Source organism: Hypanus sabinus, chromosome 7 (genome assembly GCF_030144855.1).
Source record: "Hypanus sabinus isolate sHypSab1 chromosome 7, sHypSab1.hap1, whole genome shotgun sequence".
In the NCBI taxonomy this organism is placed as follows: domain Eukaryota; kingdom Metazoa; phylum Chordata; class Chondrichthyes; order Myliobatiformes; family Dasyatidae; genus Hypanus; species Hypanus sabinus.
In genome coordinates this window covers 81,849,896-81,869,478 of record NC_082712.1, presented here as the reverse complement: position 1 = coordinate 81,869,478, position 19,583 = coordinate 81,849,896, and the positions used below count along the sequence as shown (strand labels likewise).

Genomic DNA, 19,583 nt, shown 5'->3' with positions numbered 1-19,583 from the left:
TCCCATTGACTCCCCTCCCCCCACCAATCCTAACCCCCACCCACTCTCTGGGGCAGGAGTTCACAACTTTGTTTATGCTATGAACCCCAGACATTAAGCCAGGGGTTTGTGGACCCCAGGTTGGGAATTCCTGTTCTGGGGGGGTAATTCACAATGGCCGATCAATCCATCACATTGTGGATGTGGGGGGAAACTGATGAGCCTGAGGAAAGCACCACAGGATCACGGGGAGAAGCACAAGACACAGGAGCAGAATGAGGACATTCAACCCTCTGAGTCTGCTCCACTATTCCATGACGCACTGGTAGCACTCTCGTTTTGGAGCGCTGAAGACCCGCGGTTTGCTCCCGACCCTCACCGCTGTGCGCACCGGTGTGTGCGTGCATGTCTGTGTACGTGGGAGTGTGGGGGCTCAACAGAGTTGATGCTTCCTATGATGGGAGAGTCTAAGACCAGAGGACACAGCCTCAGAATAGAGGGGCATCCTTTCGAATGGAGATGAGGAGTTTCTTTAGCCGGAGTATGATGAATCGTGGAATTTTCATTTCCACTGGTGGCTGTGGAAGCCAGGTTATCGGACATATTTAAGGCAGAGGTTGATAGATTATTGATTAGTCAGGGCATGAAAGATTACGAGGAGAAGGCAGGTGATTGGGGCTGTGAGAAAAAATGGATCAGCCATGAAATGGCAGAACAGTCTTGATGGGCCAAATGGCCTAATTCTGCTCCTATATCTCATGGTCGTATGGGATATTGGAGTTGGGAGTTCAATTCCAACATCATTTGTAAGGAGTTTGTCTGTTCTCCCTGTGACCGTGTGGATTTCCTCTGGGTGCTAAGGTTTCCTCCCACAGTCCAAAGATGTACTGGTTAGTAGGTTAATTAGTCATGGTAAATTGTCCTGTGAGTTAGGGTTAAATGGGGTTTGTCGAAGGTTGCTGGGGCAACATGTCTCGGAGGGCTCGGAGGGCTGAAAGGGCCTACTCCGCCCTGTAGCGCAATAAATAAATAAATATTTACCATCGTGCTTGGATACTATGGCGAGCAGGAACGAATGAATCGAAGCGATGGTCCGTGAGGAAATCCTGACCGTGCCTCTCTGCCAGGTTGGTGATTTCCTGCTTCCACCAGCAGGCCTGCCGGTAGCTGCTGCATTTGATGATCAGGGTCCTGCATGGGAAGAAACGTAGGTCAGCTGAAAGCTGCCGCAGCCGCAAGGATCAGAGATTAACGAGGCAGCAAGTGGGGGAACTAACGTATCGTGAATGGATTCAAAGGACATTTATTAGCAAAGTATGTATGCCATTTACAACCCTGAGATTTGTCTTCCCACAGACAGCCACGAAACAAAGAAACACCATGGAACCCATTCATAGAACATAGAAATCTACAGCACATTACAGGCCCTTCGGCCCACAATGTTGTGCCGACCATGTAACCTACTCTAGAAACTGCCTAGAATTTCTCTAGCGCATGGCGCTTTATTTTTTCTAAGCTCCATGTATTCACCCAAGGATCCCTTAAAAGACCCTATTGAATCCGCCTGCACCATCGCCACCGGCAGTGCATTCCACGCACCCAACATTCTCTGTGTGAAAAACTAACCCCTGACTTCCCCTCAGTACCTATTTCTAAGCACCTTAAAAGTATGTCCCCTCGTGCTGGCCATTTCAGCCCTGGGGAAAACCCTCTGGCTATCCACATGATCAATGCCTCTTGCTATCTTGTACACCTCTATCAGGTCACCTCTTGTCCTCCGTCACTCCAAGGAGTTCACTCAACTTATTCTCATAAGGTACGCACTCCAATCCTTGTAAATCTCCTCTGCACTCTCTGCAGAGTTTCCACGTCCTTCCTGTAGTGAGGCGACCAGAACTGAGCACAGTGCTCCAAGTGGGGTCTGACCAGGGTCCTATAGAGCTGTGACATTCAGAGAAAAATATCACACCAACACCCCCACCCACAACAGTGTGCAAAACAAACAAACTGCACAAGTGGCAAAAAAAGAGAGTGAAAAACACAGAATACAAATGCAATGCACTTGGAGTATTGTGAGCAGCTTTAAGCTCTTTATCTAAGAAAGGATGTGCTGGGATTGGAGAGGATCCAGAGGAAGCTCACGAGATTCATCCTGGGAATGAAAGGGTCAGTTGATAAAGACTGTTTGATGGTTCTGGGCCTGTACTCACTGGTGTTTAGAAGAATGGGTGGGGGGTGGAATCTCAATGAAATATCAAATATCAGAAGGCCCAGATAGTGTGGACAGCGAAGGATGTTTCCAGTAATGGGGTTAGTCTAGGACTGGAGGGCACAGCCTCAAAATACAAGGACATGCCTTCAGAATAGAAATGAAGAGGGACTTCTTTAGCCAGAGGGTGGTGAATCTGTGGAATTCATTGCCACAGACAGCTGCGAGGTCCAAGTAACTGGGTGTATTTAAAGCAGAGGTTGATAGGTTCTTGATTAGGGAGGGTGACAAAGGTTACTGGGAGAAGGCAGAAGAACAGAGTTGAGAGGGATAATAAATCAGCCATGATGGAATGGTGGAGCACATTCAATGGACTGAATGGCCTAATCCTGCTCCTATGTCTTATGGCCTAGTACTCCATCTCCAGCCTCCACAAGAAATCCCACATTGGAGAAAGGACAGAGTGAAGATCAGGAAGATGGTATGCAATCTACCTCTTCCCCCACTGCCCCCGAAGAAAGTAGCTGTGGAAACAGAGATTAATGAATCCATTTCAATTCCCATTCCCATTCCAACATGTCAGTGCGTGGGCTCCTCTAACTCTGCAATGAGGCCACACTCAGGTTGGAGCCTGCAACCTGATGGCATGAACATTGATTTCTCAAACTTCCCCCTCCTCCTTCACCATCCCCCATTCCCCTCTCTCACCTTATCTCCTTACCTGCCCGCAACATTGCTCTGGTGTTCCTACCCCCTTCCTTTCTGTAATGGCTTCTCCTCTCAGATTTCCCCTTCTCCAGCCCAGTATCTCTTACATTTATTGACTTCCCAGCTCTTTACTTCACCCTCTCCCCCTCTCCCAGTTTCACCTGCCACCTTGTACTTCTTCCTCTCCCTCCCCATCTTTTACTCTGACTTCTCTTTTCTCCCCACTGCTGATGAAGGGTCTTGGCCTGAATTGTTGACTGTGTACTCTTTTCCATGGATGCTGCCTGGCCTGCTGAGTTCCTCCAGCATTTTGTGTGTATTAATTAGATTAACCAAACGATGTTTTCTTGTTAGAAATAACTTGAAAATGTGTAGCTCGGGTGGTTGAGTTGTTCTCCGATTTTGGCAATTTACTTGCAAACTTTTCGTCACCACGCGAGGAGACATAACCAATGCTCTGTTAATTTGTGGTGTATCGTCCAAATGTTTGGCCTTTATATACTTATCGTTCAGCTGATAGGGCAACATTATGAAAACTCAGTTGAGGCGTACGCACGCTACCAATCAGCGATGAGACCCCCCTCCCTACGTCACAATTGGGTTTCGCTAATGACAACCAATCAGCTCATTGACAATCATATGAAGGCCAAACATTCGGAGGACACACAACAAGTGAACAGCACACTGCTAATGTCTCCTCATATGGTGACGAAACATCTGCAGAAACTTTCTTCCTTGCTCCCACTACCCATTCTGCACCCAGACAAGGCAAACAGACAAGAGGGAAAGAGAGAGGACTGACCTGGACAGGTTCTCAATCATGACGCCATACTTGGCTCCTGTCTCTCGGCTGCCAACTTGAACATTGAAGCCTTTGTCAAACAAGAGAACGAAGGAGATGACACCGTTGGATGGCCTCATGTAGAGCAGGAAAGAGTCCTTGATAACGATCCACCTGGAAAACCCCCGGCAATAATCAGTGAGATTCGAGGGGATTATCAATTTCAAAGAGTGGTTGCAGTGTGGGGGTGTGTCTTATTTGCTAGTCAAAAGCCGTATTAATACTGTATTAATCATTCATTGGCTAGTTTAAAAACCGCAGCCACAATTTCCCATTGGTTGCTGAGTTTCCACTCTGTGTTTCTCTCTGTGTGGATGCTGTCTGACCTGCTGAGTATCTTAGACATTTCCATTTCTGTTCCAAATTTCAAGCATCTGCTTTCATTCGTCTTTGATTATACAAAGTAGAAAATGTGTGGAATGGAATCGGGGGAGAATAAAATGCGGTGAATTTGTGATTGGTCGGTACTGACTCAGTGGGCTGAAAGGCCTCTTGCTGTGCTTTGGCAAAAGTGAAACAGTAAACTTGCAGATAGAAACATAGAAAACCTGCAGCACAATACAGGCCCTTCGGTCCTCAATGCTGTGCCAAACATGTACTTACTTTAGAAATTACCTAGGGTTACCCACAGCCCTCTATTTTTCTGAGCTCCATGTACCTTTCCAGGAGTCTCTTAAAAGACCCTATTGTATCCACCACCACCACTGTCGCCGGTAGCCCATTCCATCCACTCACCACGCTCTGTGTAAAAAAACTTACTCCTGACATCTCCTCTGTACCTACTTCCAAGCACCTTAAAACTGTGCTAGCCATTTCAGCCCTGGGAAAAAGCCTCTGATTATCCACACAATCAATGCCTCCCATCATCTTACACTGTTGGAACTGTAATAAAAACAGAAAATTCTAGAAATACTCGGCAGGTCAGGCAGAGTCTGAGAAGATATAAAAGTAGTATTAATGTCTTGGCCTGGTGACAGTTCATCAGAACTGGGAAAGAGAGACTGGGAAAAAAAAAGATAGTTTGGGTTGTAGGGAAGGTGGTGGGAGGAATGGATAGGACAAAGGAAACGTGTGTGATAGGGCAAGAGCAGGACTTCAGTCAGGATGAGCTACACAGGGTGGCTGATCAATGGGGCCACGATAGGAAAATCTGGGTAAGACTCTTCTTCCCTCCACTAGCCTGCAGGTCACCCTTGGGCAAGGTATAGCACCTGATTAGACCCCACCCCCCGATCGGGGTCACGTGAAGCCACGGGAGCAGGTGATGGATGGTCGTATGAGCAGCCGGTGCAGATCACAAGTCCTGGTTATGTGACCACTGACGCCAGACAGACAATCTCTGAAGAGTATTGTAAGACACTGTCCAGAAGAAGGCAGTGGCAAACCACTTCTGTAGAAACATTTGTCAAGGACAAACACGGTCATGGAAAGACCATGATCAACCACATCACGTGACTTAGCACAGAACGATAATGATAGGGATATAGTGTGGGAGGAAACTGGAGCACCCAGAGGAAACCCATGGTGGTCAGGGGGAGAACGTTGTCAGTACGGTGTTTGTATGTTTGCCCCGTGGATTTCCTCCAGGTGCTCCAGTTTCCTCCCACAGTCCAAAGATGTATGAGTTAGTAGGTTGATTGGTCATGTGGCTGAAATTGGACAGTACAGGTTTGCTGGGCCACAAGGGCCTGTTATTATGCTGTATCTCTAAATTAAATTTAAGATTAAATGAAAAATCAAAGATCTTCCCTCCTGCTCCTTTATCCGCTATTTAAAATGCCCTTCTCAGTTTTGATGAAGGGTGTTCAACCTGAAACATCTTTAACCTTCTCTCTCTACAGATCCTGCCAGACCTGCTGAATGTATCTAGAATTTTCTGTTTTTATTTCAGTTCATCATCTGCAAGTTTACGGTTTTCATTTGTCTGTGGTGGTTCATCAGATAGAACATAATCAGAAAGAGGCCTTTCAGCCCAATAAACTGTACTGATCCTCAATGCTAATCCCATTTTGTTTTCCCGTCAAACCTTCTCCAATTCCATGCCGAACCCACACGTTGGGGGGGGGGGGTGTGTTTTAAGGCAACGATTAACCCCCTCACCCCTGGGCTCGCATATTGTCAGGGTGTGGGGGGAAACTAGAACACCCAGGGGAAACCCACGGGGTCACAGGGAGAATATGCTACACCACACAGTCAAAGTCAGTGCCAGAGGTCGGGATTGAACCAGAGACACTGGAGATGTGAGGCTGTGGCCTCTAACTGCTGAACCGCTGCACCGCCCTCCAACTCCCACATCAACACTGCCCTCCAACTCCCACATCAAAACCTCCCTCCAACTCCCACATCAACACCTCCCTCCAACTCCCACATCAACACCTCCCTCCAACTCCCACATCAACACCTCCCTCCAACTCCCACATCAACACCGCCCTCCAACTCCCACATCAACACCTCCCTCCAACTCCCACATCAACACTGCCCTCCAACTCCCACATCAAAACCTCCCTCCAACTCCCACATCAACACCTCCCTCCAACTCCCACATCAACACCTCCCTCCAACTCCCACATCAACACCTCCCTCCAACTCCCACATCAACACCGCCCTCCAACTCCCACATCAACACCTCCCTCCAACTCCCACATCAACACCTCCCTCCAACTCCCACATCAACACCTCCCTCCAACTCCCACATCAACACCGCCCTCCAACTCCCACATCAACACCGCCCTCCAACTCCCACATCAACACTGCCCTCCAACTCCCACATCAACACCTCCCTCCAACTCCCACATCAACACCTCCCTCCAACTCCCACATCAACACCTCCCTCCAACTCCCACATCAACACTGCCCTCCAACTCCCACATCAACACCTCCCTCCAACTCCCACATCAACACTGCCCTCCAACTCCCAAATCAACACCTCCCACATCAACACCTCCCTTCAACTCCCACATCAACACCTCCCTCCAACTCCCACATCAACACCTCCCTCCAACTCCCACATCAACACTGCCCTCCAACTCCCAAATCAACACCGCCCTCCAACTCCCACATCAACACCGCCCTCCAACTCCCACATCAACACCTCCCTCCAACTCCCAAATCAACACCGCCCTCCAACTCCCAAATCAACACCGCCCTCCAACTCCCACATCAACACCTCCCTCCAACTCCCACATCAACACCGCCCTCCAACTCCCACATCAACACCGCCCTCCAACTCCCACATCAACACCGCCCTCCAACTCCCACATCAACACCACCCTCCAACTCCCACATCAACACCGCCCTCCAACTCCCACATCAACACCGCCCTCCAACTCCCACATCAACACCTCCCTCCAACTCCCACATCAACACCTCCCTCCAACTCTGACATCAACACCTCCCTCCAACTCCCACATCAACACCTCCCTCCAACTCCCACATCAACACCGCCCTCCAACTCCCACATCAACACCTCCCTCCAACTCTGACATCAACACCTCCCTCCAACTCCCACATCAACACCGCCCTCCAACTCCCACATCAACACCTCCCTCCAACTCCCACATCAACACTGCCCTCCAACTCCCACATCAACACCTCCCTCCAACTCCCAAATCAACCCCGCCCTCCAACTCCCAAATCAACCCCGCCCTCCAACTCCCACATCAACACTGCCCTCCAACTCCCACATCAACTCCCACATCAACACAGCCCTCCAACTACCACATCAACACCTCCCTCCAATTCGCACATCAACACTCCCTCCAACTCCAACATCAACACCTCCCTCCAACTCCCATATCAACACCTCCCTCATCAACACCGCCCTCCAACTCCCACATCAACACCTCCCTCCAACTCCCAAATCAACACCTCCCTCCAACTCTGACATCAACACCTCCCTCCAACTCCCAAATCAACACCTCCCTCCAACTCTGACATCAACACCTCCCTCCAACTCCCACATCAACACCTCCCTCCAACTCCCACATCAACACCGCCCTCCAACTCCCACATCAACACCGCCCTCCAACTCCCACATCAACACCATCCTCCAACTCCCACATCAACACCGCCCTCCAACTCCCACATCAACACTGCCCTCCAACTCCCACATCAACACCTCCCTCCAACTCCCACATCAACACCTCCCTCCAACTCCCACATCAACACCTCCCTCCAACTCCCACATCAACACCGCCCTCCAACTCCCACATCAACACCTCCCTCCAACTCCCACATCAACACCTCCCTCCAACTCCCACATCAACACCTCCCTCCAACTCCCACATCAACACCGCCCTCCAACTCCCACATCAACACCGCCCTCCAACTCCCACATCAACACCTCCCTCCAACTCCCACATCAACACCTCCCTCCAACTCCCACATCAACACCTCCCTCCAACTCCCACCTCAATACCTGTGCTACTGACCTCTTTGACCACTGATAACAGAACCGATGGCGGCCGCAACAGTTTAAGCCAGGGATCCTGTGTCCTCCAGAGCGTTTTACAATCATCCCTTCCCTGTCAACAGATAAATGAGAGAGCAATTAATACCAGACACTTGGAACCCTGTCTCTGTGGCTTCATGTCCTTTTCCTTCCACTGTGAACTTTCCTATTCTGCTTCCCCTGTGGGCTTAGAAAGAAAGTTTAAACTCCTCAGTGTTATCAATTCAGAGGACCTGTCCTGGACCCCGCATGTTCATTCAACAATGAAATCACTGCAGTGCCTCTATGTCCTCAAGAGTGTGCGAAGACTTGGCATAATGTATAAAACTTTGACAAACTCCTGCAGAAGTGTGGTGGTGAGCATATTGACTGGCTGCATCACAGACTGGTATGGAAACACCAATACCATAGATGGAAAATCCTACAAAAAGTAGTGGATTACCCAGGCCATCACGGGTAAAGCCCTCCAACCATTGAGCACATCCACATGAAACGTTGTCACAGGAAAGCAGCATCCATCATCAGAGATCCCCAGGCCATGCTCTCTTCTTGCTGCTGCCATCAGGAAGAAAGTACAGGAGCTTCAGGACTCCCACCACTTGGTTCAGGAAGAGTTACTACCTCACAGCCATCAGGCTCTTGAACCACAGGGGATAACTTCACTTGCCCCATCACTTTCAAGGGCTCTTCATCTCATGTTCTCGATGCTTATTGCTTGTTATTATTGCTCCTTTCTATTTGTATTTGCAGTTTGCTGCTTTCTGCACTCTGGTTGAAAGCTGAGGTTGGGCAGTCTTTCATTGATTCTGCTCTGGTCACTGTCCACAAGACACTGTCCACACTGTCACTGTCTGATTTACTGAGTACGCCCACAAGAAATTGAATTCCAGGCTTGTATTTGGTGATGAATAGGTACTTTGATAATAAAATTTACTTTGAACTTTGAAGGTTTCCTCATCATGGTCTGGTAGAGCAATTCAAAGGCAAGAAGCTGCAGGGAGTAGTGGACTCAGCCCAAAGCATCACGGACACATCCCTCCCCACTATCAGTAGAAACCACAGGATCAACATCCATCATCAAAGATCCCCACTACGCAAGCCATGCCTTCTCACAGCAGCACTGGGCAGAAAGTATAAAAGTCTGAAGCCCTACAACTCTAGTTTCAAGAACTGCTACTGGGCAACATGCTGTTTTGAAAGTGTTGCTTCCTCAGAATTTTTTTTTTTGTTTATGATAGACTGAAGCTGAACACAAATATAATCTTGGAGTCCTTGTATCGTGTAGGAATTTGGAGAAACAAGAAATTACCTTTTACTGTGTTTACTTGCATAAACCATTGCATTTAGCAATTGTTCAACTGAACAAAAATGTTTTGTTGGTGATTTTCATTTGTATTTAGTGTCTGAGGCTTCTTGCTGAAGTGTCCAACTATAATTAGCTTGCATTGATGGATTCCAGTTGCCCTGATACCATTTCTCTATGACCGCAATGTCCTGGTGAAACCTTTCACCATGCTCGTCACTGACAGCTATGAGATTTGCAGGGAAGAAGTATGGAATGACTTTTTGCGGCCCTGGATGGAGGTGACATTATCATTATTATTAACACTAATCCTTTTTGTACTCTTTCCATCTTAATGACATGTTACCTATAACTGAGTACACAAAGCCATACACAAAACTCCAGGTGTGATTTCACCAGTGTCCTGTACAACTACAACATGGTGTCTCAGCTTCTCTGCTGGGTCCTCGACCAATGACAGCCAAAAGCCTTTTTCACCGCCCTGTCTGGCTGTGACCAACTTTCTTCACAAATTCTCTGCTCAGTGCCCAGGCCAGTATTGTGGACTTAATGTTTCAGTAGCATTTGAGTAATCTTGTATATACATTTTATTTCATTCAAATAATTAACTCTGGGTTTTATATATATAAATACGTGAACTGCATACACCATCGTGCTACCACACAATACGTGCGCGCTTCGCTTAAAGTAAAGATGGAGTTACATCCGAATATCAGACTCCCATGTCTTCCTTTGAATTAGTTTAATGTTTTGGAGTTATAAACCACAACAGTTAGCATGCTAAAAGCTTTCTTACCAGCCTGTCTGGCTGTGACCCACTTTCAGGGGCAGATTTTGAACTCTCAGAACCCGCGATGGAGATCAAACCAGGGCCAAACTGATCAACACCAATCCATCAAGAACCCCAACGATGAACAAATCTTCTCAATTGTGATCAATCAAATCATGTTACTTACAATCCTTTCGGACCCAAGTCTTGAATGAAGGACAATTCGCTTACATCCAGGAATGCCATCTAGGATTAAATAAAACCTGATTAGCCGAAGGTGGAGTTAAATAGAAAATCTGAAGCCCAATGAAAATTGTGTTTGAGAGAAGAAGGCAGTCAATTAGTGTAAGCAAAGGATCTTTATAAAAGCAATCCAATAAATTTATGAATTATTTTATGAATGAATTTTGTCTCAGGTTGAGAGAGTAAGAGCACAAAGTTTACTTACTATAGATAAAAAAATACCCAGTGGTGTGTTAGTTAGTATTACTGCCTTACAGCCACAGGTTTAATTTGGATTTTGACCTTGATCTGTGTGAAGTTCCCATTTTAAAATTTAATTTTGGTGTTTTTAAGAGATACAGCACAGTAATAGGCCCTTCTGGCCCAATGAGCCTGTACCGCCCAATGACCCCTTCTGACCTAGTGAGCCCATGAGTGCAAGTTGTGGCAAGGCTAGGGTTAATATAACGTATAGGCAAGATAGAACACAGATCAAAATATAGGGACGTCCATTTAGAATGGGGACGAGGAGGTATTTCTTTAGCCAGAGGGTGGTGAATCGGTGGAATTCATTGCTACAGATGGCTGTGGAAGCCAAGTCACTTGGTGCATTTAAGGCCAAGGTTGACAGGTTCTTGATTGGTCAGGGCGTGAAAGGTTACCGGGAGATTGCCGGAAATGGGGTTGAGAGGGAAATGGTGGAGAAGACTCAATGGGCCAAATGGCATAACTCTGCTCCTATGCCTTATGGCATTATAGAAAGCAGACAGTCCAGGCAAGGAAGATCTTTGAAGAGCTTTCACCGGTGACCAGTTGCCTTCTAGGATTGATTAGGCAGGGCAAGGCAGGGGCCGTTGTCTGGGTAGACACAGTCAGAGTGGGGATTTTCAGGCTTCAACTCTTCGAGGCTTCCACAAAGAAAGGCTTCAATCAGAAAAAGCACAGGAAAGATTTTTCCTTCTCTTCTTTCTATCTGCTCAGCTAGGACAGTAGAAATGCCAGGCAGGATACTGAATGCTCCTCTTGCAGGATGTGGGAAGGCAGGGAGATCTCCAGTGTCCCTGACAACTACAACTGTGACAAGTGCATCCAGCTGCAACTTCATACAAACTGCATTAAGGAGTTGGAGCTGGAAGTGGATGAACTCCGGATCATTCAGGAGGCTGAAGGGTGTGATAGGACATACAGAGAAGTAGTTACACCCAAGATGCAGGATATAGGAAACTGGGTGACAGTCAGGAAGGGGAAAGGGGTTAAGGAGTCAGTGCAGAGTACCCTTGTGGCCATCCCCCTCAACAACAGATATATCACTTTGGATGCTTTTGGGGAGGGGGAGGAAAATGACCCAAGAGAGGAGAGTCACAGTGGATGGGTCTGTGGCACTGAGTCTGCCTCTGTGACTCAGAAGAGAAGAGAGGAGAAGAGGCATGCTATGGTGATAAGAGGTTTCATTACTTAGGGGATCAGACAGGAGGTTCTGTGGGCGAGAACGAGATTCCCAGATGGTATCTCAGACTCGAGGGTCCGGGGAATGTCGGAGTGAGTCCTCGGCATTCTTAAGTGGGAGGGTGAACAGCCAGTAGTCGTGGTCCATGTAGGCACCAATGACATGGGTACGACGATGACAAGGTTCTGCACAGGGAGTTCTTGGAGTTTGATGCTCAGTTAAAGGACAGGACCTCCAGGGTTGTGATCTCAGGATTGCTACCCATGCCACATGCTAGTGAGGCTAGAAATAGGAAGATTTTACAGTTTAGTACATGGCTAAGGCGTTGGTGCAGGAGAGAAGGCACAAGATTTTTGGATCATTGGTCTCTCCTCCAGAGAAGGTGGGACTGGTACAGAAGGGTCAGTGTGCACCTGAACTGGAGGGGGTTAATATCCTAGCGGGAAGGTTTGTTAATGCTGCATGGTGGGGTTTAAACTAGAGTTGCAGGGGGATGGCAACCAGAGTAGCGGAACAGTTCGTGGAGAGGTGTGGAGGCCAATGTTGGTAAGGCCTCAGACAAAGTTAGGAATCAAAAGGTGCGACGAGTGTCCTCAGCTGCTTATATTTCAATGCAAGAATTATTCCAGCAAAGGCAGATGATAGTGCAGAAGATGAGGTAGCTAGTTTACAAACAGAGGCAATGTGTAGTGAGGAAGGGCTGTTGATTAAGCAACATTGCACTCAACAGAGCGAGTTGCACCATTAAAGGTGGACAAAGTTGAAAAGGGTGAATACAGAACCGTATGGATACAGTATACGGATGCAGTATGTGAAATAAGGTGAAAGGACCCTGATGGGAGTTGTATACAGACCCCCAAACAGTAGTAAGGAAGTGGGCTGCAAATTACAATGGGAGATAGAAAATGCATGCTAAAAGGGAGATGTTACAATAGTCATGCGGGAATTCAAAATACAGGTAGATCGGGAAAATCAGGTTGGCCCTGGATTACAGGAGAGGGAATTTCTTGAATGTCTACGAGATGGCTTTTTAGAGCAGCTCATGGTTGAGCCCACTAGGGGTTCAGCTATTCTGGATTGGGTGCTGTGCAAAGAGCCAGAATTGATTAGAGAGCTAAAGGTAAAAGAACCCTCAGGGGCAAGTGATCACAATATGATCGAATTCACTCTGAAATTTGAGAACGAGAAGCTAAAGTCGGATTATCAGCATTACAGTGGTGTAAAGGGAATTACAGAGGCATGAGAGAGGAGTTACCCAGAACAGACTGGAAAAGAACACTGGCAGGGATGATGGTAGAACAGCAATGGCTGGAATTTCTAGAAGCAATTCGGAAGCCACAGGATAAATACATCCCAAAGAGGAAGAAGTATTCTGAAGGAAAGACGGCACAACCATGGCTAACAAGAGAAGTCAGAGCCAACATAAAAGCCAAAGAGAGGGCATGTAACAGAGCAAAAATTACTGGGAAGTCAGAGGATTGGGAAGCTTTTAAAAACCAATAAAAGGCAACTAAAAAGTCATTCAGAAGGTGAAGATTGGAAATGGATGTTCTCAGAGAAGAAATGTACGGAAGAAATGTGGCAAATGTTCAGGGGATATTTGCGTGGGGTTCTGCATAGGTACATTCCAATGAGCCAGGGAATGGATGGTAGGGTACAGGAACCGTAGTGTACAAAAGCTCTCGTAAATCTAGTCAAGAAGAAAAGAAGAGCTTACGAAAGGTTCAAAAAACTAGGTAATGATAGAGATCTAGAAGATTATGAAGCTAGCAGGAAGGAGCTTAAGAATGAAATTTGGAGAGCCAGAAAGGGCCATGAGAAGGCCTTGGTGGACAGAATTAAGGAAAACCCCAAGGCACTCTACAAGTATGTGAAGAGCAAAAGGATAAGACGTAAGAGAATAGGACCTGTCAAGTGTGACAGTGGGAAAGTGTGTATGGAACCGGAGGAGATGGCAGAGGTACTTAATGAATACTTTGCTTTGGAAAAGGATTTTTGCGATTGTAGGGATGACTTGGAGCAGACTGAAAAGCTTGAGCATGTAGATATTAAGGAAGAGGAGGTGTTGGAGCTTTTGGAAAGCATCAAGTTGGATAAATCACAGGGCCCGGATGGGATGTACCCCTGGCTTCCGTGGGAAGTTAGGGAGAAGATTGCTGAGCCTCTGTAGGTGATCTTTGCATCATCAATGAGGACGGGAAAGATTCTGGAGGATTGGAGGGTTGCAGATGTTGTTCCCTCATTCAAGAAAGGGAGTAGGAATAGCCCAGGAAATTATAGACCAGTGAGTCTTACTTCAGTGGTTGGTAAGCTGATAGAGAAGATCCTGAGAGGCAGGATTTATGAACATTTGGCGAGACATAACATGATTGGGAATGGCTTTGTCAAAGGCAGGTTGTGCATTACGAGCCTGATTGAATTTTTTGAGGATGTGATTAAACACATTGATGAGGGTAGAGCAGTGGATGTAGTGTGTATGGATTTTCAGAAGGCCACTGACAAGGTGTCACACAAGGCTGCTTAACAAGCTACGAGCCCATGGTATTACAGGAAAGATTCTAGCATGGATAAAGCGGTGGCTGATTGGCAACTGGCAAAGAGTGGGAATAAAGGGTTGGCTGCTAGTGACTCGTGGTGTTCCACAGGGGTCTGTGTTAGGACTGATTCTTTTTACATTATATGTGAATAATTTGGCTGATGGAATTGATGGCTTTGTTGAAAAGTTTGCAGATTATATGAAGATAGGTGGGAGTAGAGAGCGTACAAAAGGACTTATGTGAACAGGCAAAGAAATGGCAGATGGAATACAATGTCGGAAAGTATATGGTCATACACTTTGGTAGGAGAAATGAAAGGGTTGATTATTTTCTAAATGGAGAGAAAATACATAAAAACTGTGCAGCAAAGGGACTTGGGAGTCCTCATGCAGGATTCCCTAAGGGTTAATTTGTAGGTTGAGTCTATGGTGAGGAAGGAAAATGCAATGTTAGCATTCATTTCAAGAGGACTAGAATATAAAAGCAAGGACATAATGTTGAGACTTTATAAAGCACTGGTGAGGCTTCACTTGGAGAGCAGATTTGGGCCCCTTATCTAATAAAGGACATGCTGAAACTGGAGGGAGTTCAAAGGAGGTTCACGGAAATGATTCTAGGGTTGAATGGTTTGTCATAAGAAGAGGTTTGATTGCTCTGGGCCTGTTGTGAATAGAATTCAGAAGAACGAGTGGTAACCTTATTGAAACCTATTGAATGTTGGAAGAGTGGATGAGGAGAGGATGTTTCCTATGGTGGGAGAGTCTAAGACCAGAGGACACAGCCTCAGAATAGAGAGGTGTCCTTTTGGAATGATAATGCAGTAGAATTTCTTGAGTCAGAGTGGTGGCTAAGTCTTTACGTACGTTTAAGGCAGAGGTTGATAAATACTTAACTGATCAGGACATGAAGGGATATGGGGAGAAAACAGGAGAGTGGGTCTGAAAAGAAGAATGGATCAGCCATGATTAAATGGTGGGACAGACTCAATTGGCCAAATGGCCTAATTCTGCTCCTATGTCTTACAGTCTTCTGTCATATGTCTTACTGTGTTAGAGAATGCAGACAGTCCAGGCAAGGAAGGTTTTTGAAGAGCATGGCTTCCTTTTGCAGACCAGGGCACTAGAGACGAGATAAGCAATTGAAGTCTCACACAGCAACTAAGGGACAATTATTTTACTGACTTCTGAGTATTATCAGTTATTAGCTTGTAGCTTCCATTGACCTGTAATATTTGTATTATGATCATGCAAGTATGGAAACCAAACATACAGATTACTAAAATAGTCAATAGCCGTAAGTGCAAGTGAATTCTGTGTAGAAACGGCATTCCTCTGTTCAGAATTCAGAACAGTGTGTGTGACAGGGCCCATGCTCCTCTCCTTGTGCACGAGTAAACTACAGTGGCTGAGAAATGAATGCAAGTTTTCAGAGTCCAATTAATCAGTGGTGTCACCTGTGACCAATTAACTTATTAACCCATATGGGAGAAGATACAGGAGTTTGAAAGCCCAGGCGGCAGAGTCAAGAAGTGCTTCTTCCTCACTGCGGTCAGATTGCTGAACCAGTCACCTCTCTCACATCCCCTGCCCTGTTGTCAGACTCTGAACTCCACTCTCTCCGTTATTGTAACTTCATCATTTCCTGTTCCACTACCTCAGACTACACTCCAGTCTGCACCATTCGGCTGTTCTGCGTTCATCACTGTATTTACTGTTTCTTTTTTTTTTATCAGCATGTTCACCGGTTACTCTGGGAGAATGGAATTTTATTGCACCCTGGTGTATACTCAGTGGCCATTGTAATGAATCTCAATATTGTATATGGTGACATATGTAGTTTGATAATAAATTTACTTTCTCTGTAAACTCTGGAAAACGTGGTGGATGAAAATCCCAGGAGATCAGCAGTTTCTGAGCTACTCAAACCACCCCGTCTGGCACCAGCAAACATTCCACCGTCAAAGTCACTTCGATCACGTTTGGTCTGAACCTCTTGACCATGTCTGCATGCTTTTATGCATTGAGTTGCTGACACATGACTTGCTGAATAGTTATTTGCGTTAACGAGCAGGTGTATCTAATAGAGTGGCCACTCAGTGTCGATGACCATTCACAGATCTGTGTCTGAATTTGCAAATCATTCACGTCTTTAAAAGTAAGGTGGGTGGTAAATTCAAGATGGCACTGTGAGAACTAAAGGTTTGAGCAGTTCTCGTTCCCTGAATAACCCAGGCACTTTGCATGCATTGTAAATTCACCAGCGGGAACTCTGGGCCAATCAAACCCTTCAGTGACCGACTGCAGGAAGAAACAGAAGCCAAAAGCGTGAAGTTACCCACAGAGACTGTAGGACAGACATCAGGAGAAGAGAGAGTCGGGATGAGTCGTTACCATTCCGTGGTAGTTTCTGTAAAAGGACTTCTCGAGAAGGGAATTCAGATATTCCTCCAGGCGTTTCTGAAAAGTTGGAAAGAGCAAGATTAGGTCCAAGTCAATCATCTGACCACCTTCTCTGCCGAACATAGGACAGGCCCTTCAGCCCATGATGTCTGTACTGGACACGATGGTGAACCTGCTGAGTTGCTCCAGCATTTTGAGTGTGTTGTGGTGAATTTAAATCTGTTCTGCCTCGACATGATCCACATTCCTCCATTCTCTGCTGACTTGTGTCTATCGAACAGCCTCTTATGTATCTCTCACCACACGAAGCAGCTTGTTCCAGTCACCCATCACTATTCCGATTTTTAAAAACTTGTCCTGCCCATCTCCTTTAAACTTTCCTCCTCTCACTTTAACTACATAACCTCTAGTATTTGACATTTCTGTCCTACACAAAAGATTTTGACTCTGAATCCTAACAATTTTATACCTCTAACAATTTAATAAACTTTTATCAGATCTCTCCACAGCTTCTGACTCTCCAGAGTAAACTAGTTTGTCTCGCCTCTCCTTACAACCCATGCCCTCTAATCCAGGCAGCACCCTGCTAAACCTCTTCTGAACCCTCTCCAAAGCTTCCACACCTTTCCCATAATAGGGTGACCAGAACTGTACACAATACTTCAAGAGCAGCCTAACAAAAGTTGTTTGCAGCTGCAAAATGACTTCATGACTCCCTTACACTTAATGCCCGGACCAAAGGAGGCAAGCATGGCAGACTCCTTTACCAACCTGCCTGCCTGAATGGCCTCTTTAAGTCAGCTCCGAATTTATAACCCAAATTCCCTCTGCACATCAATGATATTAAGGGACTTGCCATTAACTTTGTATTTTCCCCTTTCACCTCCCAAAATGTAACACCTCACACTTTTTCAGATACATCTCCATTTTCTGGTAATTGCTCCCCCTCACCCTTCTCTCTGTTTGCGTTCCCCACTCTGGCTCTCCTCTTACCCTTTTGCTTCTCCTCTCCAGCCTATCAGCTCCCCCGGTGTCCCTCCTCCTTCCCCTTTTCCCATGGTCCACTCCCCACTCCTATCAGATTCCTTCTTCTTCAGCCCTTTGCCTTTTCAACCTATCACCTGCCAGCTTCTCCTCCCCTCACCCATTCACCTTCCTCCTCACTTGGTCTCATCTATCACTTTGCAACTTCTCAGTTCATTACACCCTCTCAAACCCACCTACCTATCCCCTCACCCACCCACCTACGTTCTCCCTCACCTCGTTACACCCAACACTGGCCAGCTACTCCTCCTTCACCCCTCCCCATCTTTCTATTCTGGCTTCTGCCTCCTTCCTTTCCAGTCCTGATGCAGGGTCTCGGCCTAAAATGTCAACTATTTATTTCCCTCCATAGATGCCGCCTGACCTGCTGAGTTCCCCTAGCATCTTGTGTGTGTTGCTTTGGATTTCCAGCATCTGCAGAATCTCCTGCGTTTATAAACTCAGTTTTCCTGTTTATTTTTAAACTTGGATTTTGTTATGGTCACACCCCATGGGAGTGACACTGTTTTCTCATTGCTTCTGTGGCACCAACAGAAAGGATTTGCATTTCCAAAGCACCCAGACCATCCCGAATCACTTTGGAGTCAGCAAAAAAACTTTCTGAAACATAGTTTACGTTGCAACATAGGAACGGAGCAGCTGGGGAGGGGAATTTACAAATTTGCATTTAAGAAGCATTTACACACACGCATGAACAGACAGGAAATGAGATAATGGAGGAATACGGACAAGCGTGCAGTTTAAATTGGCATACACGTTGTGGGCCTGTGCTGTACTGTTCTATGCTCTACAGTACTGTACAAAAGCCTTAGCCATGTATATATAGCTGGGGTGCCTAAGACTTTTACACAGAACTATATTTGTCAATGTGGAGTAGGGAGCGAGTTTATGAATCTGGCAGGAGCAAGGGAATGGTGAGGGTGTGGCACAGGTGGCAGAGAAGGAGTGCCGGGGTAGGGGGGTGGTGGGGAGGTGGCGCAAGTGCAGACACACCCTGTCCTGAGACACCAGGCAAGGTCATTTCAGTCCAAACGATTGGTTTATTGATCATTACAGAATGTCTCTCTGGTGCTTTCCACTCCCTTCCCCTTTTCCCAACCATGATTCCCCTCCCTTTCTCACTCCACAATGGAGACCCATATCAGGATCAGGTTTACCAGCACTCACATATGCCATGAAATTTGTTTTTGTGGCAGCAGTCCAGTGTAATACATAAAATTACGATAGCACTGTGCAAAAGTCTTCGGCACTCATGCTATATATATATATATATATATGTATGTGTGTGCCTGAGACTTTTGCACAGGACTGTATATTGGTTAAAATTGGAAGGTGGTTGTGAAACAGAATCAGAATTAACATCACCAGCATGTGGCGTGAAATTTGTCACACACACACACACACACACACACACACACACACACACACACACACACACACACACACACACACACACACACACACACACACACACACACACACACACACACACACACACAGTGGCATGCAAAAGTTTGGGCACCCCGGTCAAAATTTCTCTTATTGTGAATAGTTAAGTCAGTAGAAGATGAACTGATCTCCAAAAGTCATAAAGATGAAATATTCTTTTCAACATTTTAAGCAAGATTAGTGTATTATTTTTGTTTTGCACAATTTTACAGCGACAAAAATGAAA

At 46.3% G+C, this 19,583-nt stretch overlaps 1 protein-coding gene across 2 annotated transcripts in view; it reads right to left on the bottom strand.

The window, feature by feature from the left end:
• LOC132396902 (phospholipase D1-like) overlaps window positions 1-19,583 on the bottom strand; it is a 176,501-nt gene that overhangs the window by 53,714 nt on the left and 103,204 nt on the right. For both annotated transcript variants that reach the window (XM_059974974.1, XM_059974975.1), the window contains exons 6-10: window positions 16,856-16,921; window positions 10,447-10,505; window positions 8,168-8,260; window positions 3,699-3,851; window positions 1,021-1,170 (exon numbers count right to left, since the gene is read on the bottom strand). In XM_059974974.1, coding sequence (XP_059830957.1) covers window positions 1,021-1,170; window positions 3,699-3,851; window positions 8,168-8,260; window positions 10,447-10,505; window positions 16,856-16,921 — 521 coding nt within the window. The remainder of the gene's footprint in view (window positions 1-1,020; window positions 1,171-3,698; window positions 3,852-8,167; window positions 8,261-10,446; window positions 10,506-16,855; window positions 16,922-19,583) is intronic.